This window comes from Saccopteryx leptura, chromosome 4 (genome assembly GCF_036850995.1).
Source record: "Saccopteryx leptura isolate mSacLep1 chromosome 4, mSacLep1_pri_phased_curated, whole genome shotgun sequence".
Classification (NCBI taxonomy): Eukaryota; Metazoa; Chordata; class Mammalia; order Chiroptera; family Emballonuridae; genus Saccopteryx; species Saccopteryx leptura.
This window is the reverse complement of record NC_089506.1, coordinates 27,733,558-27,759,357: the sequence shown is the minus strand read 5'-3', so window position 1 is coordinate 27,759,357 and position 25,800 is coordinate 27,733,558. Positions and strand designations below refer to the sequence as shown.

Below are 25,800 nucleotides of genomic sequence, written 5' to 3'. Positions count from 1 at the left end.
AGGAAAAGGTAGCGGAAGTCTACCTTGGTCTCCGGAAGTAAAAACAAGGGCTTAGAGAAGGTCTATGTGCGTGACACTGTGGTGTTTCATTGACTTTAATCTTGTGCATGAAGTTTTAGGAAAAACACTGTTTTTGCCATTCTCAGCTTTCCTCTACATGCTAGGGGCTGGAAGCCTGAAAACTACACTTCATAGACTTCCTAGCAGGCAGGGGTTCACATTTCCATTCTGCCAAGGAAGGCACTTGTGCTAGACTTCCCCTCGAACATCAGCACAGGCCTCAAGGCGTGAGCTCTCAGCACATGTGAGGTTGGCAGGGGTTTCGGCCGTTCCCCAGGGCACCTTCTGTTTCAGTACTGTTTCCTGAAATTCCTGAATTTGCTAGTTTCCTAATATCATTAGTGCCTTCCTTTGACACTGGCTCTCCTAGGCTTTCTAAGGTTCTGTAAGCTTACAACTCCCACGATTAAATTCCTCCTTGTTGGAAATAGCTTGAGTGGTTGCTGTTTCCTTGACCAAGACAATTCTCTTTAAGTTGGACAACACTGAAAGGTGCCACTAGTGGGTTTCACATGAAGCTTGTCCTCTTCTAGGGGAAACACTAGGAGAGGCACTAAATTAATGGTCACTAAGGAAGCACTTGTCTGGGTCACAACCTGCTTATACCGCCAGCAAGTCAGCACAAGTCCATTTAACAGTAACTGTTCCACTTTCTCCCCACACAGAGGTTTTTACTTATGATCTCATCTTGGTAGACATGGCAGCAGAAAGCACTTCTGATTGGTGCACCTCCCAGCAAACTTTAGGGGAGGTAATTTTCCCTAAAAGACTCAAAAATGACCCTGTGCACACACAAAATCCTACCCCAGATAAAAATTATATGTGTTTACAAGTTCTGCCATCATCTGTTTCATAATGCATGGGTACTCTTATTTCCTATTTTAGCCCCTCCCCCCCCACTTTCCTGTCTGCCTACTGAGCTCTTCAAGGTCCCAGCTGCTCATGGATGCCCACTTACCATCTCTCTGTGGAGGACTCCAACCTCTGTCTCTGGTTATTTCATTATCATCCACCCCTGCCATTATATACCTAATCACTACAGATCATTTTATTTGGCCTTTCCTTTGTCTGGCAACTCTACCTTTAGAAAGCTGATTATCACCCCGTCACTCTCATTGGCATTCTTTTATGATTTTCCTAGTTCCATGGACGGTCCCCTTCTTTCATCTTACTATAGCTAGCTGTGGTACCCTTGCCCGCCGATCCTCCTGCCCAGTCTCCACTCTACAGAGCTAACGAGGGGCTTAGTGCTCCACTGGAGAGAAACAGAAAGCAGTTGATTGGTATTCTTTAGGAAGTAGCATTGTGGTTTCTCTCTTACCTCTGATCATGAGTGGGGGACCCTGATGGTGACCAGATCACCTCTCATGACAAAATCCCTTTGCTGGGAGTGGGGAGGAACCTGGCCCTCAAGCCTTCCCTCAGCTGATGCCCGCCATCCTCAGGTTACCTTATCATGTTAATGGCCCTCAAATACACTTTCTTCTTCACACCAGTAAATGTCATGGAGTTACTCTGTGCCATCCCCTTCAGTGAAAGACACTGTAACATAGGGCTCTGTGGTTAATAGGCAGTTTTGCTTAACTAAGGTGGTTTTGCCTAAGCTACCTAAGCAAGTTTTTGTTTTCCAAAACTGAAGCTTGAGTCTTTACGGCGTAATATAAGCTCTTAAGCTCTTGGACTGCATGGCCAGATAAAGCTGCAGTCAAGGTCCAGCTCTGAAACAAAGCCTACATTATCTGTGGAGAATTTGAATCCTTGATAAAGCTACCCTCTCTCACACCCCTCCCAGTCACACTGGCCATTTATTTGAAAATGTCTTCTCTACTAAATTTCTCATATTTTTGCCTGAAAATACTGGCAGAAAGGTAGGAGAGTAATGCACACTGCACAAGTACCCTTTCCTTACAGAAAGACGTGAGAATCAGCACACACACACACACACACACACACACACACACACACAGCCATCCTTTTCCCTTTCCATTCCACTGCACACAATCAAAACATTTTAAAACTCTGATTTTAAGACAGTATCAAAAGAGTATGGTTTATTGTTGACTTGAGTAGCAACTGCCAATAGTGCTCAACAAAACATTAAAAAAATAGAATTAGAAGCACTGTGATTAGTGCATTTTCAGGGAAATCATCATTGCTTTCATTATTCAAAAGACAAAACGAAACAAAAACCACTAAGATGCTCACTGGGTTCAGAGGAATTATGGGGGAAATAATATAGGAGGACAAAGTGTAGCAAAGTTATGAGTGTTTAAAGAGTTCAGGAACTGTTCTCATTTTGATTCCCATTATAATTAGGTTCCCAGCAGATGGAGAGAATGCCAATTGTATCCTAGCAGGAGATAGACACTGGGTTCCCCAAGATACATAGCATGCTGAAAAGACAGCTGCTTTTACCCTAGGGAGGTGACAGCCTGACTTTGGGTTTTGTAGGATTTAAAAAATAAATATTTTATTGTGTATTGTTTATTACAGCTTCTCCACTCCACAGTCAGTGAGGAATAAGTGAAACCATAATTAAGTGGCACGTAGGTTCCAGTAACCTATCGAGAGCAGAGCTATTTACCACCTAGAGGCGGGTTTCTTAATCTGTGGAGGAGACTATAGCATAACCCTAACTGTAGGAGAGTCTTAAAAAGCCTGAGACAAAGGAGGAATAGTTAATTGTTGATTTGGGAGGACTAGCATTGTGGGCCTCATTTTTTCCTTGAGTCAGTGTTGCTGTGTTGCTGTGTGTAGAGCAACCAGATCTAAGAACCCACAAAGCCTTTCCTTGCCTCTCACACCTGGCTTCAAAAGCAATAGGGCTGTGGCAAAGTATCCCATAAAGTGAAACCCTTCAGAACCTCAGCCAACAGGACTTAAAAATCTAGTTGGTCCTCTTCTACACAGGCTCTCACCCCTTAGTTCTGGACACAACCTTGAACTCACAGCGTTGGAAAACAAATTTCTTGTGTGGTTGGTTGGTATCTGATGGAGCAAATATTCTATGCACTAGGTACCTCCTAGGTATGTACCTTCTTGGGACATTTCACATTCTCCAGAAGAAAACAGGAATGTTTCTTAGGAGAAAAGCCCTTGGGTATTAATTGGACTATGTTGACCCTCAGATTTCTGATTTGCAGTTAGAGAAAGGGAGAGAGGAAAAAGATAAGGATTACCAGAGGTCTTTCAGGTACTAGGTTGGAAGATAACAAGATGACAGGGAGACTTACCAATTGCAGGACAGACCCATAAACAGTGGTGGGATTTAGCCGGTTCACATCGGTTTGGCAGAACAGATACCTAATCTTTTTTGTTGAGTTCAGCAAACCAGCTATTAAAATGGCACTTGTAATCAGGGTTCTCTCTAAGGTAGGCGCCTGGGCATCCGCCCAATGTGGAAATTACAAATTTACATTCCTTACTCTTTTTTAATGTGCATCTTTGCAACAGCACATTCTAAGTGCCTGTAAGTAATGTTCATTCTATCCACAGGTGAAAAAAATTTGATGGAATTATGCTTGTGATATTTATTTATTCATTTTATAAAACTCATTATACCTTTGATGAAATACTACATTTTAATTCCCTCACGTTTCTTACTTCAGTAGGAAGTGAGGATGCCAATCAAGAAGCAATGTGGAAATATCATAAATAAATTTACTGTTTTTTGTCAGGTATTATTTTATATTTTTCCTTAATATTTTAAAACTCTTCCTTATAACATAATCTAGTTTTGTGTACCTCTTTAATTGTTCTTATTTAAGTATTAAACGCATGAAATAATAAACTACCCTTCAGCATATTGCTTTCTTATACTTAAAACAGTCATTAGGGCAGAGAACCGGTTGTTAAATTATTTGAATCCCACCACTGCCCGTAAAGGACGTCATGAACAGTCGTGCTGTTATCTGTTGTGCAGGAGCTGATAGTTCCCGTCCACTAATCCCTGATGAAAAGCCACTCTCTCTTCTCCACACCCAGAATGTCAGCACACCTGGTCCAAGCAGGCGGAACACAAACCTTCCCCCAAGTGCTTATACCCAAATGCCCGGAGCAAACACTGCATGGCCATTAAAATGACAAGCACGGTATGTATTCACACGAGTTGGGGGAATTTCAGTGATGACAGGGGCAAGTGGTAGCAGTTGTGGAGAGATAGGAGGAATAAAGCAGAAAGCCATTTGTGGGTAAGAAAAATGAAGTGGAAATGAGAACGCAGTGGCAGGCCTCCTGGTACAGAGAAAATTAAATTGTTTCTCAGCCTCCCAAGACTCTTTCAAATTATGCTCAATTACAGAAGACAAATATTTATACATGTTCACAACATCCATGCAATCCAACTCATCCCAGCAATAAAGCTTGTTGGGTCTGCTGTTAAGCCAGTGCCCTTTGGCTTTGCCTGGCCCTGTGGCATCCTCTGAGGTTGGCAGGCACTTCATGTTCAAGTGCTGCTGAAAAGGTTATGGATCTTTCACCCGATGTTTTATCTCTAAGAGTTAAATTTAATAGTTACTTTGGACTGAGTCACTTGCATTAAATCCAGTGAAGTGACATTCTTAAACCCGTAAAGATTAATACAGAGGAATTTACATGACCGTTAGTACTTGTTTTAATAATAATACCCTGATGTTCAATTTGGGCTAGAAACTTTGAATGCTGCTCTCTGGGAAACAGAAACACTGGTCTAGAACATCCTAAACAATTCAGCCATTCATAGAATACTTCCTTCCATGAGGAAATATGCTGCATGTGCTCCCCCAAAAGAATTTGTTCAGGGCTGTGAGAGATGTTATCGTTCCTTTGAATGCACTGAAACTGTACTTAGAGCAGCAAGACTCGTGGTAATGAGAAGTCTGAAAAGTAAGTAGGAACATAAGGCCTTGTCCAATTAGAAAATTCTGAATTTTAGGAGCTATGAGGGTTGGCAGTTCAACTTTTTCTTTTTTCTTAGCTTTTATGGTGCAGCCAAGGTTTTTCTCTGTGTGATTTAGCTTGTTCCGGTTCTGACAAGCTCATATATTGATACCTTGTGCAAGTTTCTTTGTTCTTTTTTAATAAATGCCACAGAAATGAAAAAGTTTTTAAAAAAACCTATAAGGCTCTGCAGGTTATGTTGATGCAGAATGAAGAAATTTGAAAGTCTTCCATGATTCCAGATCAATATGAGTCACCAGAAGCTTTTCCAGACTTAAGGGAATGTCTTGTCACTTGAAGCACTGATAAATCTGGCTTAAGAAACCATGGTAGACCAGTTGGCTGCTAATGTTGACAAAATTTACTGAGAATTTCATAGCATTCAGAGATCAGAGATTTTTTTTTTTATGCTAAGAAATGACTCCAGTTCCCTCAAAGGTATCCAAGGAGATGAAGTCATGTTGCAATTAACAAAAATTCTCTGATATAGAGTTATAGAGACAATAATATACATGTATCTCTATATATTTATAAGAGTCCTAAGAGGCAATAGCCTTTCTTTGCCTCTCAATTTATAATTTCTTTTCCACCTCTTGTCCAATTCATTTGAGAGCAAGCCATCCATATATTCAGGACATAACTGTCTTATTCCCACCTGCCAGCGTAGCTCTCTACAACCCAATATCACCCTTAAAAGATTCCTCACTGACCTCTAGTTTTTTAATTACTAAACATAATTAAAACAATATCACATAATTACCTGATTTTAATAAAAAAACCAACCAACAATAATTGCTCTAAGCTATTAAACTGCCACCTTCCACCTGTATCGAGCAGCAATTTGAACGGGAGAGCGGGGAAATGTCACATTACCTAACATGGAAGCGCCTTTTTTTCCCACGTGTTAGAAACCTGTGGATTCATGACAATATATTTAATTCCCTGTGTATAGCCCAAACTTACATTTCTATGACAGTTTTGAGATTTAATCCATACTTTTAAAAGAGGAGGAAAGGCAAGAGTTCCCTCACCAAGGTCTGTGACATGCTCGCTGCTTCAAGCAAAGCTTTTTCTGTTAAAAACCCATCTGGCCAGTACCTGGCATGCGGTGAATGGTTTAATTCTCCAGAGGAACGGGGGGATGTCGAGGACAGAGATCTGAAGACTGAAGGTATTCCCTTTGAAATGCAGCAACTTTGGTTCTTCCAGTAGCTGTCCACCTTGATGCCTTTCATCCGAAACCACCTCCTGCAGGACGGGGGGAAGAGGCAGGACAGTGAGTATCCAAGTCTCTCCATGTCTCCTCCCCACAGATGCGGGTGCTCACTACATGTATCTCCCAGACACAGACAAACAGCGCAATGAATGCTGTCCTCTTTCACCTCCACACTCGTGCCGGGTCATGACAGAGGACCAAAAGCTTCTAAGTAGCAGGATTTGGGCAGGAAGAAGCAGTTCTTTATTACTATGTTGCCTAGGCTTTCAAACACATTGTGCCTTTCTTAAGATCTCCATTGCCCCAGGCAAATTTTAACACCACTGAATTTCCACAATTGTATGAATTCATTCTGATATGACCATAATAGGAGGGCTTTTGTACCTAACCGGACATTTTGTCACATTTTGCAATAAAGGCAGAAACAGCCCCTCCTCTCTGGTTCATTTCTTTGTCACTAACATAGGCATTATCCGTATTCATTCTCTGGCTCAGAAGAGATGTTACAGAGGGCACATATCATGTTGGTTTTTACTAATAATGTTCATAAAAGTTATGACACCAAAGGCCAAGAAAAACATAAGTTATCAAGCCAGTTTTAGCTTAGATAAAAGAAAACCAAATTCCTGAGATAAATACTCCTGCATCTTTCATTAGAAAATCATTGTATCTTATGCAAATGAAATACACATACCTCCTATTGAGTAAACCATTTAACTGGTTCCCAATTCGTGTTGTTCAGAAACATTGGCGAGATGGTAGGGCAAGTGAAATAACAGATATGAATTCCGTAAAAATCTTAAACTACTGTGGGGGTGAGGTTTTTAGTGTTTCTAGCAATAAGAGACCTCCCTAAATTTATTTTTATCAACCACCATTAATTAAGTTAAAATTTTCTTGCAGAGCAAGGATAAATAAGAAAACTAAAATCCCTTAATTATGTCCTATACTCTTTCCACATTCTAAAAACGATAGTAATAAGTCAGACAAATACGTTTATAAATAAATACAGTATAAATAGATTTTAATTATAAATGTACATTTCAATTATCAGTTTGTAAAACACCTTTTAGAGCTCTCTACCTCTTGTTTATGTGTAAAATAACATGAATAAAAACATTGCTGACAAAGCAGCAGCTGCCCCGCTTTAGTCCCTGGTGTACATATAAACACGTTGCTAGCACCTTTTCTGAGAACTAAATGATTCAATCCAATGTCGTTTTCTCCAGCTCTTTGGTCTTGCTAGTGGGCGGCTGTTTCTTGGGGCCCTTCAGCTGAACTCTGTGATGGTGGCAATGTTCTCTATCCAATGCGGTGTTCACTAGCCACAGTGGCGTTAAGCGCTTAGAAAGTAGCTGATCCAACAAGGATGGATCTTGATAACATTATACGGAGTGAAATCAGTAAATCAGAAAAAACTAAGAACTGTATGATTCCATACATAGGTGGGACATAAAATCGAGACTAAGAGACATGGACAAGAGTGTGGTGGTTATGGGGGGGAGGGAAGAGAGGGGGGAGGGGAGGGGCACAAAGAAAACCAGATAGAAGGTGAGGGAAGACAATTTGACTTTGGGTAATGGGTATGCAACATAATTAAATGTCAAAATAACCTGGAGATGTTTTCTCTGAACATATGTACCCTGATTTATTAATGTCACCCCATTCAAATTAATAAATAAAAAAGAAAGAAAGTAGCTGAGTGACTAAGAAATTGAATTTTTCATTTTAGTTTATTTAAATCCCCACATGTGGTTAATACTTACGGTATCTAACCATGCTGTGTTAAGTGATTCATAATGTTGTGGATCTAAGAATTGGACAGAACAACATGGAGGCCAGCAAAGTATCTGGAGGGGACCTCAGACAATGGAAAGAAAGTGGCAAGGTGGGGAGAAAAGGAAATTGATTTCAAATGCTGACTTTAGGTCTCTTTCAGATGCTGGTCCCTGGGTTCTTCTTTTGAGGTTAATGCGTGTCCACTGGAACTATGCTTGAGCCAGGCTTTGGGTACAGAAATGAAACTCTCCCTGCCACCAAGGAGCTCACAGTCTAGCGGGAGTGTCAGAACAGTTGGCTTATGATTACCGTACTGTGTGAGAGTAGTAAAACGTATGTGTGCCTGGGAAGTTTAGCCCAGACAAAGGGTGCCAAACCCAGATGGGAGGAGAGGCCAGGAAAGGAGTCAGGGAATTCAAAGAGGAATTCACATTTGAGCTGAACTTTAAAGTAAAAGAGGGTCTAGCCACGGGAGAAGGAGAGGAGAGTGCCACCCAGACACTGAGCAGGGTATGCGCAAGGGCACGGTGGCCAGACGGAGCCGGAATAGAAGGTTAGGGTGGGAAGTGGGTGGCTGGATAGGATGACAATGTAGGGAGAGACAAGGTCATTTATTCTTGCTTGCTCTGCTTGGGACTTGTGTTTTAGAGTAATGCTGCTCAGGATTTAAGGTGCAAACGAATCTTCTGGGGGCCACCTGTACTTCTAAAGAGCACTAACTAATCTTATAAACCAAAATGGGGACCAGATTCTAATCTCGGTTCTGAATGGTTTTAGGCAAGTTATTTTTTTAGGCCTTGGTCCCTTAATTGAGTCTATTCATAGTTAAGCAAAATAATTGCCGTGATAATATAAGGTCTACCGGAAAGTTCTGTTCGCTTTTGGAATAAAACAAAATACAAATTTTTCTTACCATCAATAAACTTTATTAAATAATATAATTGCCATTATTATTAATGATTTCTTGCCAGCATGAGGGCAATTTGTATATCCCATTTTTGAATAATGTTTTATCTTTTGATGCGAAAAATTGAACCAGTGCTTGTTTGATATCTTCTTCATTTTTGAATTTTTTGCCCTTCAAAAAATTTTGTAAGGACAAAAACAAGTGATAGTCAGAGGGTGCTAAGTCCAGGGAATATGGTGGATGCAACAGACATGCTTCTGTAGCATTTCTTCCTTGTTGAAATTCATAAAAATTACAGCGGCGTAAATGAACTTTATCAGTAGCCATGGGTACACTATCGCTTCACACATAAGACTAATGTGAATCAACTTTGTTTTAGTTAATTTACTACATCAGTATGTATACATTAAGTGAGAAAAATAGAGAGGCACACATGCGCCAAATAAACATATGCTTACGTGTCGAAACTTGTTGTGATAGAAACGGACAGAACTTTCTGGTAGACCTTATATATATACTAACCTCTTTCTGCAGTGCAAAGTTAGAAACAAGTACAAATAGAAAATATGCCTATTAAAACCATACTTAAGCCACAGAGGAACAACACTGTTGATACCTCTAAGTATATTTGACCAGGCTTTCTATAGTATACTGCTTTTCTTTAAATCTAATGTTCCTGAATGCACAAAGAAATGAGGGCAGGAGTTAAAATTAGTTCTTTGAGGCTGAGCATTACTTAGAGGAGAGATCTTCTGTTTCACTCACTCATGCCGTCACTGGTTGATTCTTGTATGTGCCCTGACTAAGAAATCAAGCCCGCAACCTTGGCATGTCTGGGCATGTCTGGATGACGCTCTAACCAACTGAGCCACAGGGCAGGCCTAGGCTATTTTAATACTTAGAAACTACATGGAATCATCACACCAGAAGGGAACTTCAGCAAGTTTTCAATCACTGAGTACCTTATTTATAGGTGAAAACATGTAGACCCCTGTACCCTCAAGAAAGTTACTTGTCTACAGTCACATGGTTAGTGACCAAGCTAAGACTAGAACAGGGCAAGTTGTTCATTATTTAGTATTGTTCTACTAGATGTTTCTGCATTTTCCTATACTATGCTTGATTTTTTTTTAAAAAATAAAGAAAATCAATGCTATTAATTTTTCATTGGTGCAAGATATACAATACGTATAGATATAGGTAAAGATATCTGTCAGTCTGACTGGCCCTTAGTATATATACCAAGTAGTCCCTGAAATGCGGAGTAGAGAATATTAGCAATTAAACAAAATAAATATATACTTATAAGTATCACAAAAGAAAACGGTACCTTTAAATTTTTCTGCTATATGGCTCCAAATTTAATATGATGATTTACTTTTTCTTTTTGTAGCTTACCACGTATTGAACCCGCTATATACAATTAACAGTGTCTCATAATCATACACAAAATGTTAAGTAATTACGGTTATTTGTAACAATTAATTATTAAAATCAAGAAGCCCAATATTGAACTAATTATTGTGTTTATATATTTGTAAAGGCACAAGTGGTTTTAGAATTAAATAGATAGATGCCCAAGCATAAGCTTTAAAACGTTCTCCACATAGAATAAATTGTTACCTAACACAGAATTACCAGGTATGCCCCTAACTTACTGTATTCTTCTCAGGGGTTGGGCCTGGACATCTGGATTTTTAAATGCTTCTCAGGTGATCCTGATGCCTGGCTGGGTTTGGAAATCAATGATAGAAACCACCCTTCTGAGCTAGTTCTGAGTCACTCACAGGTGAGGTTTGAGAGTCATTTGTTTTTCCTTATTTGCTTCCTATATAACAAGGATCTTCTGTTAGATCCATTGTCAAATGTATATCTGCATTGATTAAACTAGGAAATAGAGTCTGGCTGGTTTCTTGTATATAAAATATAGCTAAAAGCTCTGATTGGTGGTTTGTTCTAGTCTCCCTACTTCCTCATTTCACATGGGGGGTTGCTAGTCATCTAGTTCTAGGAGTTGTGGCCAAGAAACTTGTGCTCTGTGCCTCACTGTGCTCTTTATGTTGATTTAATGAGACAGGCAGTAAAATTCAGGTGTGGTTCAGGCAGGCCACATTTACATATTTATGAGACAAAACTGAACTTAAGCGCGCGCACACACACACAGAAAAATTATGTCGCTGTGGTGTTTTCCTTTAAATGCTTTACGTGAACAATATTTCCCAAGGTTGCATTATTGATAAATACAAGAACTACATCTGGAGGAAATCCTTTGAAATTAGATTCTAAATCCACATTAATGCCAAGTAAGTAATGAGTACCGAGAGGTGCTGAATAGGAGTGCTGGGAACAGCGGAGAAAAAAACTAGTTGTTATTTTATTTTTCTTTCTGAGATAGGGCAAGTGCTTAATTCCTTGCTTTCTCTATGCCCAGGTTTGTTTGAGGTGCATGCGTGCATGTGTGTGTGTGTGTGTGTGTGTGTGTGTGTGTGTGTGTGTGTGTGAGAGAGAGAGAGAGAGAGAGAGAGAGTGAACACTATAAAAACCTAGTTCTTAAAATGTTACTGCTTTGAAAATATATCACCATTCTCCTACCTTTCATCAAAGGAGGTGATGTCAAGCACACAAACATTCAATGGCAGCTCTAATTATTACAGAAACACAGCAGCGGGAAGGACAAGAGGTCATCTGGTCTTTCTCAGCCTCTTCTCACCTTCAGGCAGATGGCATTTTTATTTTTAAAGAACATACCTGAACTGATGGAATTTTCACTGCTGTCTTTTTAGGTGTATTGATCAGAACAGATCTTTGAAAAGGAATCTGGAACTAATTTAATTGTTTTTTTGCCAAAGTGTTTGAGATTTGTTTTTGTCATTCAAAGAAACTGCTGCTATGATTCAGATAAAATATCCCCAGAGTAAATGAGAGGTAAGATGAGGAGCTCGCCTGCAGGAGGTCTGGGGAAGGGGGACACGGCTGAACACGGAGAACGTTTCTGTTTCATGACTAAAATCCTCTACAGGAATATTTATCTGTATTTGGGTGGAACCTTTATATTGCCAGGTCTCACCCAGTTCTAAGAGGACAGGAAAGTTGGGTCTGGAAACTGTTCTTTTTCCAGTAAAAAGTGTGCTTTTAAGGTTTATGGGCCCAAATTTCCCAGTGAGCTATGAATGAAATGAAAGATGAAACCATGCACATTAAGCAGGCTTCTTTCTTGGTTAAGAGCATAGCTCTAGTTGGGTGCACAATTGTTATTGTTTCTTTGAGATATAAAAAATGCACCACAATAAATACATGCCTGTACAATGACACCTGTATTGTTTCCAGATCATAGCAGACATTTTCATTACAGTGAAAACTGAGACAAGTTCCTGGATAGGTAATTTCTGTAGAAATATATCATACAAAACCACATATTAATTTTGATGAAGAAGTCAGGGTTATGTCAGAGTTATAGAAAATGAGTCACCACTGTATACAATATTTTCAACTCACACCATCCAAGTTGTGGAAGGTCATATTAGTATGTGAAGTCTTAGCAGTTCAAATGGGGGTGTGCATGGAAAAATAATACAATAATTAATAAATAATAATTCAAGAAGAGACTGTAATACCACTTTTGCCCACCCTTGTATACTACTTCCCTCTAAATACTACATATGAAGTCATGAAAAATAAGACCTAGATGATTTGGGATATTAAGATGTTTTACATGGACCTGTATAAAAGGGCCTGAACATATTCACTTAGCAAGGTAGAGAGCCAGAAAGCAGTCCTTTTAGAAACAAAACCCAGGGACTATGACGAGGAAGTAAAATAGTTACATGTTATGTTTTAATCTTTCTGCAGGTCAGAAAAGTTATGCAATCAAGGCTTAATGCTCTCTCAGAACCCTCAGGGTTCTTCGTAGGTCCTCTGCTGCTCATGACAGCTGTCACATACATCCTGTCAATTACAAGAGCAGCTGAACCCAACTTTAAAGTCAGCTTTAGCTGACATACCAGGAGAGGAAAGACGTGCTGGAGGTAAACAGATGATGACAAATGAGGTCAAAGGTATTTCTGCTGAAAAACATTTCTCGAGAGCAAAATTAAAACATTTTAAGAAACATCTCTAAAGGATGAAATGTAGGTACTTAGCTTCAATTTAGAAGGAGGATACCATTTTCCCTAGCAGTGACTAAGAAGAGTATATTACCCACAGGAACGGATAGTGGTTGGAAAAGCTATGTTTAGGGCCTCGTTCACATTCATCTGTGAACAGTTGAGCCGTTGTAGAATCTGGTAGCAATCAACAGGAATAAAAACAGATTATCAGGAAAGGCTATTAGAATGAACTCTTTGGGCAAATGTTTAACCCAGTGGTATATACAACAGCAGTGAGACCATTACTCAAAGAAAATTGCAAATTGGTTACGAAGGCAGACTTCCGAGGCAGCTGTGATGACCAGAGCCCGTCATCTCGCCAGGCGGCAGTGGGCTGCCCATGAGAGCCAGAAGACTGGAGAGGCCCCATGGCTCTCCACGTTTCCTTCAGTTTACTCAGCCCTCACAATCTGGCTGAGTTACTCAGCCTCTAGCTTGAGTCATGGTGCGCTTTATAATCGTTAAGTGATAGTAACACTTTCAGGGCATGCTTGTTTTTGATCCCTGAAAGTCTGATGTGTTTTATCCTGGAGGAAATCCTTTTAGTAGCGGTGGCGAGAGCAGAGGGAGCATATAGAATGCCAGTCACAGGATGGGGTGTAACTACTCACACTGACGTTCTTTATACTGCAAGATGGCACCCCTGTGTAAAAAGGGGCAGCCACATATTAAGTGTGCCCTTCAAAATGACCTGTGCTACCTAAGGGACAGTCAGGGAGGTCTGGAAATATATAGGTTGGCACGGTGTCATCTTGACTGGCTCAGGGTCGGGTATCAGGTTGTTGTATCTCTTCTCTTGGTAAACCTGAGTTTTCCAGTTCAGTGTCTTAAAAGCTAGTTACTGAAGAAATGCTCTGCATAATGGACTTAATGATCCAGGGCTGGAATAGCAGGGATCCGGGATGAAGGGTGTCAGGAGAGCGCTACTATTTATACATGGGCAAAGCTTACCCGGGCGCTTCTGTGCGATCCTTGCTGCTATTAATAAACCCACACTCTTTGTGAGTAGCTAATTGAAAATAAATCTTACATGATTAAAAGTACCAAAAATGGAAAGGAACCTTGAACTATCTCTGCCCTAGTAGCCCTAATAATTAATAGACTCTGTGTCCAGGATACAAGATGACTGCCTGCTGAGAGGTATGATTTATAATTGTTGTTCTATAACTACAACCTTCAGTTGATTCAAAACAATTTTCTCACTGCCCTCTGCACATCAGCTAGCTCTTGTGTCTGAAGCACCTGCCGTTCTCCTTTCTTGACATGGTATCCCTTTCTCCTTTGCTTCTAAATCTCATCTGTCCATTAGGTTCACGAAGAGTTCTCAAAAGCTCTCCTCCAATTCCTCTATTGAACTGGTCTTGTTTTCTGAACCCCGACTACATATCTAGTCAGTTTTATAATTTAGCACACAGTGTTCTTGACGTGCAATGATTTAACCCTTCTCTGTTTGTGACTGCCAAGTACCCAAGAGCCTTGTTGGACATACGGTAAACAGCTCTTGCTTTGAGATAGTTATCCCCATCAAGCCAGTGCTGTGGTTCATTTCCTAGACCTTCAGCAATAGAATTCCCTGTTGATACTGATCTTTAGGAAACCCCATGCTTTCATGACACCAAAAGAATTATAGAGACAGGGCTGACCTGAAATGCACAAGGGGTATTGTCCACACAGTAGACTCTCAAGTTGTAATCCAGAGAGTTACAGGACATGCAGCCAAACACTGCCACCTTGAGTTGCTTCACGGCACAGTCTGTGATTGGTTCTCCAGTGAGGGCGTACGTCCCAAAGCTGTCTAGGAGCACATGACATGCAAAGGGGTCCAAAAGGCAGTAACAGGATGTGGATTCATCCTCTACTGACATCACTTCCTGTTGGGAAAAGGTATGTTAAATTCTCTCAGTTTGGAAATAAGATGTAATTTGATTTAACAATTATTTTCCAAAGACATAAGCAAACAAACATTTTCTTCAGAATATTTTCATTGCCTTAATTTTTTTTATGTTAAATGTTCTATAACAATAATTGCTTACATCAGAAACTCAAGAAATGGTACTATCTGTGCTGGAATTCTACTTAATAGGTTATAACAAACAGCAGTTTCAAAGTTCCCTTATTTTTGGTTAATTTGTTCAACACTGAATTAAAAAAGTATTCTTAAACATTAACATCAATAAGCAAACAGTTATGTTTTCAAAAAGGTCTATTTCTGAACATGTCTTTCAATATCCTGAAGGTAATATATGTATTTTTTCAAATATTTTATCCTCCCTCATTTCACCAAATCATTCACGAGGAACCATTAAGTAAATGGCTTGGATAAGATGTACTAAGAATATTTCACTCTCCCTGATAAGAAGTTAGGTATGTGCGGCTGGTGTGCTAGAGCATAAATATAACACCACCTGGATGTAAAAGATTGTGAGCAAGTGCTGAGATGAGAAACCCAAGTAGTGAAAATCCAGGCAAAGCAAAACATAATGAAAAAGAGACGAAAACCTGGCCCAGTTAGGAAACCCAGGGAACTTCAGATCCCATAAAATTGGCCTCTGGTTCATGAGGACAGAATAAACAGCAGAATGCATCTTCGACGAAGAATACAGACTAGTTTAAAGATACAGGTGGGCACAGTAAATGTAATTCACTGTAGCAACTGGCATTTTCCTTCTCATAGGGAAATGTGATTTCCCTCTTACTAGAAAACACCTCCTGGGAGGTTCGATCCCAGAGCTAGGATGGAACAGGTCATTGCATTCCAACAAGATAATTCACCTGCTTTCATGCAAACTGACTTCAGACAGACATAGAAGGAATAGCTATCAGACGGACAAATCAGAGGTTTCACTTAAAACAGCAATTCCGCTGCGATCTTTCAGCTGTCTCTCTTATTGTTACCCGTGTCTCATGTTTCCTCACTTTCTTTTCCTGCCTCTTCTGTTCTCTGTGCTGTAGCTCTTTTACACGCGCTCATATCCACAGGGAAACAAACGCTAAGAATAATTTTCAGTGCCTTCATTAAGTCACTGAAATATATTTAGCACCTACTGCATTCCTGAATACTAAACACAGATAATCCCTATAATGATAAAAGATACAATGATTTTATATAATCCCTATTTATATAATCCTTTATAATCCCTACGATGACAAAAACAGATATAGTGACCAAGTTTTATGTACCCAAGTCGGGTACATAAGGATTCCTGTCTGTGTGGGTAATGACAACTGCATCCTAAAACCAAACAAAAATGCTCAGGATTCTCTCATCTTTCTTTTCCATTGTCCTGGAATACAACACATGACACTGACCCTCTGAAAAGCCAGAAAATGCTCACAAATTTCACTGCTCACTCTTGGTGTTAAGAGAGCGAAGTAAAATCCATCCCACGGGTGAAACCCAAGTCCTACTTTTTAAAAAGGAAGAACAGGGTCTCACCTCCCACGTGCCCTGCTGTGTTCTCTTCTTTAAATGGATATTCCAGTGCTCAGCACTGACGTCCGCACAATGTGGTATGGTCAGTGCAAAGGGGGTGGTGACAATCATGTCGGGGGGACCACAGGTGACTTCAGGACTCAGGAGCACCTCAGATCCATCGGACTGGAGGCTTGACGGTTGGGAAAGGATAAAAAGAGAGAAGCATGTCAAGGAGGGGGCATATCTGAATGGCAATTTAGTTATAGACAGGGGTTTTCTTTAGGCTGAGCACAGTCCTTTCCCAGGATTCCTTGTGGTTAGCATCACATAGGCAGAGGGCTGGTCTGGTTTGCAGCCATTAATCCTGAAGCTTTAATCCACAAGACTGAGCTTCAGCCTAGATTTCACATCTAGGTTTTGACAAGCAGAATGACAAATGCTGCTTTGGAAATAAAGGGCAGAACAGAAGAAAGGAAAGATGTGGCTGGTGTGTCACACACCAGCTGCTGAGTTCTTATTCTTGTTGATAACGTTATCAAAGATCCAAGCCAAGAATATTATAGAAATTACTGATTTGGTAATCTTACCCATCAGTGTCCTTTCTTTGAATATATTCTGCAAAAATTTTTAATGTTAGTAAGCAAGAAGACAAATTATTATGAAACAAAGCAATACTTCAAACACCCTTGAATTGAGGATGTCCCTTCTGGTTTTGAAAACATTGATTTTCTGCCAATGCACAAACACATGGGTTATATAGCGGTAGTACAGTAAACAGTTCATTATAAATGTGCATAATGCATAAATATATCTTTCATCTATTTTTTTATTTTTATCTAAATTTGAAATTATTCTATCCAAAACTGGTATTCAGATTTTTCTGTATTGGGAATTATTTACAATAGGAATGCAGAGTCATGAAACATAAAAGAAACTGAAGTTTAATCAAAGGGAAATAATATTACCTTTAGTGAATTTCTCCTTCTTCCATGTTCTGTCACCAAACAGTAAGGGGGGGTTACTTTATAAGACAGTAGTCAATGAGGAGACCCCAAAAGCTTACTCATTTTCCCCCAACAGCCAATGTGTTTTTGAACAGCTGTTTTATTTATTTTGATGGATTTTCCCTTGTAAGAGATTGAGTGATACAGAAGATAGCCAATAAAGTAATTTAGGCTCTCAGATGAACAAAGCTACGCAAGAGCTGGGATTGGTATTAGCCACACTTTCTCTTACCCGACCTAGAAAGGCCATTTAAATATGTCATCCCTGATCAAAACAACCTTTTGGAGCAAAACAAAGATGAAAATGAATATTAACGGACTCCATCTTTTCTGTGATCTTGTATAGACAGTTTTTCTATGAGTACATCTAACGTGTTATTAATTTCTGACTTGCTTTTGTTGACAGGGCTTGTGCTCGCTCAGGTTAGTCATGGTCCCCCTCTAGTTCATTATCCCTAATTTGCTGCTGTAACGAAAGCCAAAGCGTATAATTGAACAGAAACACCTTTTATCTACTGCACCAAAACAGGCCTGAATGTATCACACGACCTCCCTTCCTCCCCAAGAAACACTGGAGATGACTTCAAAAAATTCAATCTTCCACATGGGCAACCATTGTCCGAAGCTGACGATTCTTGCTATACAAGCAAAGCGCAGGGTAACTGACCACATGTCTACATTTACCTGTGAGCAAGGCAGGCAAGCCGTGGGGTGGGAATGGAAAGTGGCATATTAGCAATAACAAATGCTCTAGAAGCAGCCTCGAACAATAACATACTTGAGGTTTGGAAAAAAAAAAATTAAAATGCCAGTGTGAGCTATAACCAGCATGAAGCGGCAGCCGGTGAGTGGATGCCTGCCAGCAGCCGTTCGGGAGGGTTAAGCGCGTTCCCTGTAATTGAAGCCTGCATTCATCACAGGCAGGAATAGCAGAGATGCTTATGAGTGACCGATGACAAGCTCTCCTAAAAGAACTATTTAATTGCTTTCAGAGAATCATTCCCCTTGTTGAACATATTGTTCAAACATATGGGAATTTGGGGAATTATTTAATGCCAAATGAACTGAAATCAGCTAATTAGATGAACTCTCACACTCATGAGTAGCAAGGCTCCTTGCGGTAATAACTTAAACAGCGTTAGGAGTCACAGGCGGCACAGAGCCAGGCGCGGGCGCTGCGCGGAACGGGAGCTCTGCATTAAGCAGGCCTGGGCATTTCCATAAGTGCAAAGGAAGTCAATCAAGATTTATGCCTAATCCTCCCACTGTGAAGAACAGTGTCTGGGTGCAGGTTTCTCCCTGGTGAAGGAGCGAAACTTAAGTCTCTCCATTTCCCGCCCCCCCTACATGATTAATAAAAATGTGCCCTTTTCTGCTAACTTTTATCTGTGGCAGTCAGGGAGATTTACAAATATTAATTAAAGCTCTTCACACACCTGGGGGAGGCAGGTGTTAACAGCAGAAGGTCACAGAGAAGTCAATCAAGGCAGTGGCAGCAAAGTAGCCCTAAATGTCTCTGCAACCAGATGCGCTTTCCTCTTCTGTTACCAGTAGGAGGTTTCTGGTGGAGTTGCTGGCTCTCGTGACATCCCAAGGAAAGGTAGGGGGGAAGCACAGACTGAGTGTAGCCATGGCTACAGACTTAGGGCCTTTGGGGACAGAGAAATGGGGACAGATGCTTTTAATTGGGCCTGGGCACAAATGAAGATTCATAAGGAAAGCCTGGGTGGCATTTAAGTTTTCCCACATTATATAGTACATGACAAGGAAGTGGCTGTGCTCCTGCTAGAAAAAAAGTGACACAGTATTCTAAAATTGCTGTGAGCTCATAATGACTGTGAAAAAATAATAGCACTGATTCCAGGACCGTAACATGAAGCACTCCATGAAGCACTCCAGGGCATCACACACCACAGATTGGAAAGACTGGTTGCATGGGACTTCTGCTGTGTATCTTTTTTCTTTTTCATGGTATTCTCTCTCTCTCTCTCTCTCTATATATATATATATGTATATATATATGTATATATATATACGTATATATATACATATATATATACATATATATATATGCGCTGTGCATATTTCTAAAAGCTAATTGATAGGAAAAGAGCAATAATTTAAGAATCAGGTCTGTGTAACCAGGTGGCTTTGGCTTGCTGAGCAACTGTATGGAAACATGGTTGTGAATTCAAATTCCTGCTCACACAGAGCAGCTGAGGGATCTGGGGGTAACCGGTAGCCCTGCAGCTTGGACGCAGAGCACACATGGTGGGAGAGGGTGCACAGGAGCATTGCACCTGCTGATCTGGTAAGACAGGTGGACCTGCATCGCTGGTGTTCTTTGGTTAGCAGAAAGGGAAACCTGGCGAAGAAGCGCAGCTGCAGAGAACATAGCAGTGGGCTAAAAAGAACGTCCTTGTGCCCTCACTGTGTTTGTCGTGGCATCATCCCTTGTCTCACCTTTTGTCTGCCATTAAAACCAGGCAGTGCAGCAGAAGGGAAAGCCCAGGCCTTTCTGTGCCTCACTTTCCTCCTGTGCAAAACAATACCTATTCTGAGGGTGTTGTGAGAGTTAAAAGAAACATAGAAAGTACCTAGCATATGCTTGTTAAGTGAAGCTTCTGCTTCCTCAACCCCAAACTCCCATCCCTCCTGCCTTTTCATGAGTCTTTTCTATGGGAACTGTGCGTGCTTCCCTGAATGGCTAATTTATTCAATAAATTGTCATTATATCAACACATGCTTTGACAAATTTCCAGTACCATAGAGATGCACACTATAGGAAATTAAGGCAGCCCGTCAATACTTTTTGATCCTTACGTCCCCATCTGAGCTCAACTCAGCAACCAGAGGAGTCCCACTAAAATGTCAATTTGCTCCTGCCTCAAGGAATTCCAGCTGTTCCAGCTGTTCCAGCGGCTTAGTCTGCCTAGAAGAGTTTTCCTCCACATCCCCACCGTCAGCTCCCCCATGCCCGTCAGGTCTTGGCTCAAATGACACGTACTAATGAAGTGTTCCCTGACAAAGCCTCCGCAACGCAGTCACAACATGCCCTACCGAATCTTGGCCTTCTCTTTTTCTGCACAACTCTTATTGACCTTTAATGCACTCTACCATTGGTTTACATTTTTTGGCCTTCCACGAACTAGAATGTAAGCTTGATGGGGCCAGAATACACTCTTTTTCTGTTTTGTTCATTGCTGTATCTGCAGTGCCAATTACATGCTGGTTGTAAGCACTAAAATATATTTGTTGGAAAGGACATAGGAGCATAAGGTGGTTCCTACTGATCAAATCTGGAAAATTTTGAGCATCAAAAGCAAACCATAGTACTAAAGGCTAACAATCCATTGAATAACATAAGAACCCATTAACTATATGGCTATGAATGAATGCATGAGAAGGGACAACTCTCCCGTGCAATAGAAAGCCTACTAATACATGCAGAAAGTCATCATTTGGCAAGCAACCGTATTAACACTTGGCGCAGTCAAGAATTATGAATGGATGCTAATCTACTCGGTTCAAGTATGCAAAACAACAAAGAACTATTTACATGACTTCAAAGTATTTTTGAAATTAATTACAAATGGGAAAATATTACTTTATAGTGGGGACTCTTGGCAGGCACCACCTAACCTAGGGATCCCCAAACTACGGCCCGTGGGCCACATGTGGCCCCCTGAGGCCATTTATCTGGCCTCCACAGCACTTCCGGAAGGGGCACCTCTTTCATTGGTGGTCGGTGAGAGGAGCATAGTTCCCATTGAAATACTGGTCAGTTTGTTGATTTAAATTTACTTGTACTTTATTTTAAATATTGTATTTGTTCTCATTTTGTTTTTTTACTTTAAAATAAGATATGTGCAGTGTGCATAGGGATTTGTTCATAGTTTTTTTTATAGTCTGGCCTTCCAACGGTCTGAGGGACAGTGAACTGGCCCCCTGTGTAAAAAGTTTGGGGACCCCTGACCTAACCCATTACCAAAGTTGACAATGCCAGTAGTAGGATGAGTCAGCAGAATACACCTCCTGATATGACACAGTGCAAAGAACCCAGCATCACTTCCATAACATTCCGCCAATAATACACAACCTGTATCTAATTTTAAGGCAATATCAGACAAGCCCACACTGAGGGATAATCTGCAAAATAAGTGATCTACCCTCTTAAAAACCTTCAGTGTCATGAAATTGTGACAGCCTTAGGAACTGTTCTGAAGTAAAGGAGACTGGAGACCCATGACAGTAGAATGCATTGAATGGACTTAGACTTTCACTTGCTGTAAGGGACACTATTCGGATAACTGGTGAAACGTAAATGAAGTCTGTGGAGTAGATGCTAGTTTTATGTTCATGTTAATTTCTTGACTTTGATCATAGTACTGTCGTTAGGTAAGAGGGTTTCTATTTTTAGGATATATGCACTGAAGTATTTAGGGGCAAAAGGACATCTTGTTCACAATGGTTAAAAAAATATGTCTGTGTGTATGCACATATATTTTATTTGTGTATATACACACACATAGAGAATATAGAAATAGTAGTAAAATGTTATTATCTTTGAATCTGGATCTGGGATGGCTGGAAATTCTTTATACTACTCCTGCAATTTTTAAGGTTGAAATTGTGTCAAAATTAAACAACAACAACAACAACAACAGTTTTTAAAATAACTAAATGAATGAGAATAGAGGCCAGGGAGAATTTTTCCAGAATTTGTACACTAAAATTGGCAGGGTCACCGACTACTGTATAAAATGTATCATAAAGGGTGAGAGAGGTGCTACACTGGGTTGTGGCGAGATAGATGGTCCAAACCTCACAACATAATCACAAACATTCTGTGGCACCTGCTCCCACACCAGTGCCACCAGAAGGTCGTGCTGGTGATGGTCAGGGACAGGACAGCAACTGCTAACCCCAGCAGGTCTGGAGGTATATTGGTGCAGGTTTTGCTTTTGCTTTCAATATTTTTTTTTTTGACCTGATTCTAGATTGGTAATGTGTCACCCTCTTCAAAACAAGCAGCTCCGTATTTTGAGATGAGATTTTCATTATTGCTGTTGTCTGCCATGCTGCGCCTGGTAATTATTGTTCCCTCCCTGCCTCCTTATGGTCTATATTATAGATTAATGTAGGTTTGATCACCTTTACTCAGAGTATCACTCAGGAATTCAGGCAGGAGAGTAATGATAGTTTTACTATTCCAGACCCTGGGTCGATACATAATTAAATCATATTTTAATGGAATAGACATAAAAGACAGATAGAAGGAACCTGTGCTTAGTCTTAAAATTAAAGCTCAGAAAGCAAGGCAGCTCCAGTCTTCCTATAGTTTTCTACCCAAGAAGATACATAATTTTAACTAATATAATTCTCTTCTTCTCTTTTCATTAAAACCCCCTTATGTTGACCTAGGGTGCTACTTATTGCTGTGGATAAAAATTAAGGTTTGGGGTTTATTATTTCTGTTGTTCTTAATTGATTCAGAAGGCTATCTCACCTCCTAGCTCTCAGATCAGACCCAGGAAAATGACATCACAGACTCTCCTGGAGAGAGGGCCCTTTAAAGCCAGGTTGGCTACTAGTCAACCCCGACATCGTGACTAGGTCTCCCAAGGGTTTCCATTCTCTAACTTCTACGTATGACTTAGGAAAATAGACTCCTGGAAAGGGAGAATCGGAAATCAGCAGCAGAACAGAGGAAAAAAGAGTAAAGCTGGACAAAAATCTCTTTATCATCTCTTCTTAAATGGTTCAGAATTGTTTGGGCAGCTTGAATAAAATTATATTTCTGGATGCTACCAAGGAAATTCTGATTACTTCCCCATTGGGTCCAGAAACTTACTCTTTTTACTTGGATTCCCTACATGCCAGGTAGCCCTGGCATTAACATTTGAGAAAAGCTGTGTAGTTGTTGAGAAAATATTCAAAGCAACACGTCATGGAGTGGGGACTTGGTGGTCTGTCACATACAAACAAGGTAGGTTTATGAAGCGAAATATGGATATTGGTTAAGTTTAAAATGCTCAACATCAAGGTCTTGGATGATGGTACTGTGATTGAAAATTCAGCTGCTCAAGGGACTGTTCCTGCAGCCCTTTTCTCTGAGTAGTATGTATATTAACAGGCAAGGATGTCAGGTTGGGGGGGGGGGGCGATTAGCGGTAACTGGAAATCATGTTACAGCTCATCAAGCTACTAGACTGGGGTGGGCAAGAGCAGGTGTACAGTTGTTCCTATGGAAAATAATACAATAATAAAAATAATTCAAGAAGAAACTCAGTTTTTCGTACTCCCGATTGTAAACCTCTCTGTCCATCCCTGTACTCCATTAGTTGGGGCTGGAAAAGGAGCTGCTGGAACCATGGACTGCAAAGCAACAAGGGCAGCCGCTGAGGACAGAAGCCAATGGTTCTACTCTTAAAGCGTTTCAAGATCTGGGCCAGCCACCGGGGCTGATCTGAACCAGGGTCACAGGCAGGGAGATGGTCCCAAGGGCACGGAGGCCGGGGAGGAAGTACATACACACGAGCGAGGACCCGGATCTGCCAGCATGTGAGCAGCAGGGCACTGGGAGATGAAGCTGCTTGCCTATGTTAGATGGCTTCCGTTTACACACAGTCACAGGGTGTTTCCCAATTAATATACTACAGGAATCACAAATCATGTATACAGCACCAGCTCCAAGACGTAAGCCTCATCTTCCATGCAGCGTCAGGCTCTCGGGCAGCCTGCTCACCAGAAGTGGAGTGACTGCTCGCTCAAAGAACGTCAAGGTCGGTAGAGCGTCGGCCTGGCGTGCGGGGGACCCGGGTTCGATTCCCGGCCAGGGCACATAGGAGAAGCGCCCATTTGCTTCTCCACCCCCACCCCCTCCTTCCTCTCTGTCTCTCTCTTCCCCTCCCGCAGCCAAGGCTCCATTGAGCAAAGATGGCCCGGGCGCTGGGGATGGCTCCTTGGCCTCTGCCCCAGGCGACAGAGTGGCTCTGGTCACGGCAGAGCATCGCCCCCTGGTGGGCAGAGCGTTGCCCCTGGTGGGCGTGCAGGGTGGATCCCGGTCGGGAGCATGCGGGAGTCTGTCTGACTGTCTCTCCCCGTTTCCAGCTTCAGAAAAAAAAAAAAAAAAAGTACGTCAAGGTACAAACAGTAAGGGGAGAGGGAGAGGGTGCTCTGCGTGGCATGCGGCGGCAGTTTTCATACCCACTAGGCTGTTGATTCATTTACGTTTTGAATGGGGAAAACAGCCTTCTCTAGAGGAACCCCTAGTCCCATTGCCTAGGATCACTCCCTCCCAGGTGGGGAAAGGGGCGAGCAGTCACCTGGCCCAACAGCGCTGTTCAGCTGAGGAGACCGACGGCATGGCGCGGGGTGGGGTGGCACGGTCAGTCACACCTCCCTGGGACAGAGCTGGGATTAGAAGCCCCTGTCTTGTAGTGTTGCTGGCTGTGGGTTCGGGGGTGCGGTTAAGCAGTGGAAAGAGCAGATGTTCCCTGGGACATAATCTCCAAACCTAGAATTTTTTTTTTTTTTTTTTTTTTTTTTTTTTTTTTTTTTCATTTTTCTGAAGCTGGAAACAGGGAGAGACAGTCAGACAGACTCCCGCATGCGCCCGACCGGGATCCACCCGGCACGCCCACCAGGGGCGGTGCTCTGCCCCCCAGGGGGCGATGCTCTGCCCATCCTGGGCATCGCCATATTGCGACCAGAGCCACTCTAGCGCCTGAGGCAGAGGCCACAGAGCCATGCCCAGCGCCCGGGCCATCTTTGCTCCAATGGAGCCTTGGCTGCGGGAGGGGAAGAGAGAGACAGAGAGGAAGGCGCGGCGGAGGGGTGGAGAAGCAAATGGGCGCTTCTCCTATGTGCCCTGGCCGGGAATCGAACCCGGGTCCTCCGCACGCTAGGCCGACGCTCTACCGCTGAGCCAACCGGCCAGGGCCAAACCTAGAATTTTTAAGGTAAAACGTTGGCATGAGTTGTTAAGCCTGCATTCATAGACCCTGGAGAGAGCCATAGGAAAGGAGGGCACTGAGGTGTCTAGGAGCTCAGAACAGTCACGTGTTAGTTTCCTCTTAATGCTGCAACACAGACTTCCTGACTTAACACAAATGCGTTACCTACGGTTCTGCAGGTCAGTAGTCTCACTAACCTAGTTTAGAGGTGTCATCAGGGCTCTGCAGGAAAATCCACTTCTTCGTCTCTCCCAGCTTCTAGAGGCGGCCTGCGTTCTTTGGCTGGAGCCCCCGTCTCCCATGAGCCGGCAGTCTAGCATCCTCAGATCTCGGTGTCCGCCTCTGATACTCCTGCCTTTCTCTGACGCAGACCCTGACATGGGCTCACCTGCACAATCG

General features: G+C 41.7%; 1 protein-coding gene across 6 annotated transcripts in view; it reads right to left on the bottom strand.

The window, feature by feature from the left end:
- Positions 1-25,800, bottom strand: part of UNC5D (unc-5 netrin receptor D) — a 524,296-nt gene that overhangs the window by 29,365 nt on the left and 469,131 nt on the right. For all 6 annotated transcript variants that reach the window (XM_066380315.1, XM_066380316.1, XM_066380317.1 and 3 more), the window contains 3 exons: positions 16,461-16,629; positions 14,668-14,895; positions 6,076-6,225 (listed from right to left, as the gene is read on the bottom strand). In XM_066380315.1, coding sequence (XP_066236412.1) covers positions 6,076-6,225; positions 14,668-14,895; positions 16,461-16,629 — 547 coding nt within the window. The remainder of the gene's footprint in view (positions 1-6,075; positions 6,226-14,667; positions 14,896-16,460; positions 16,630-25,800) is intronic.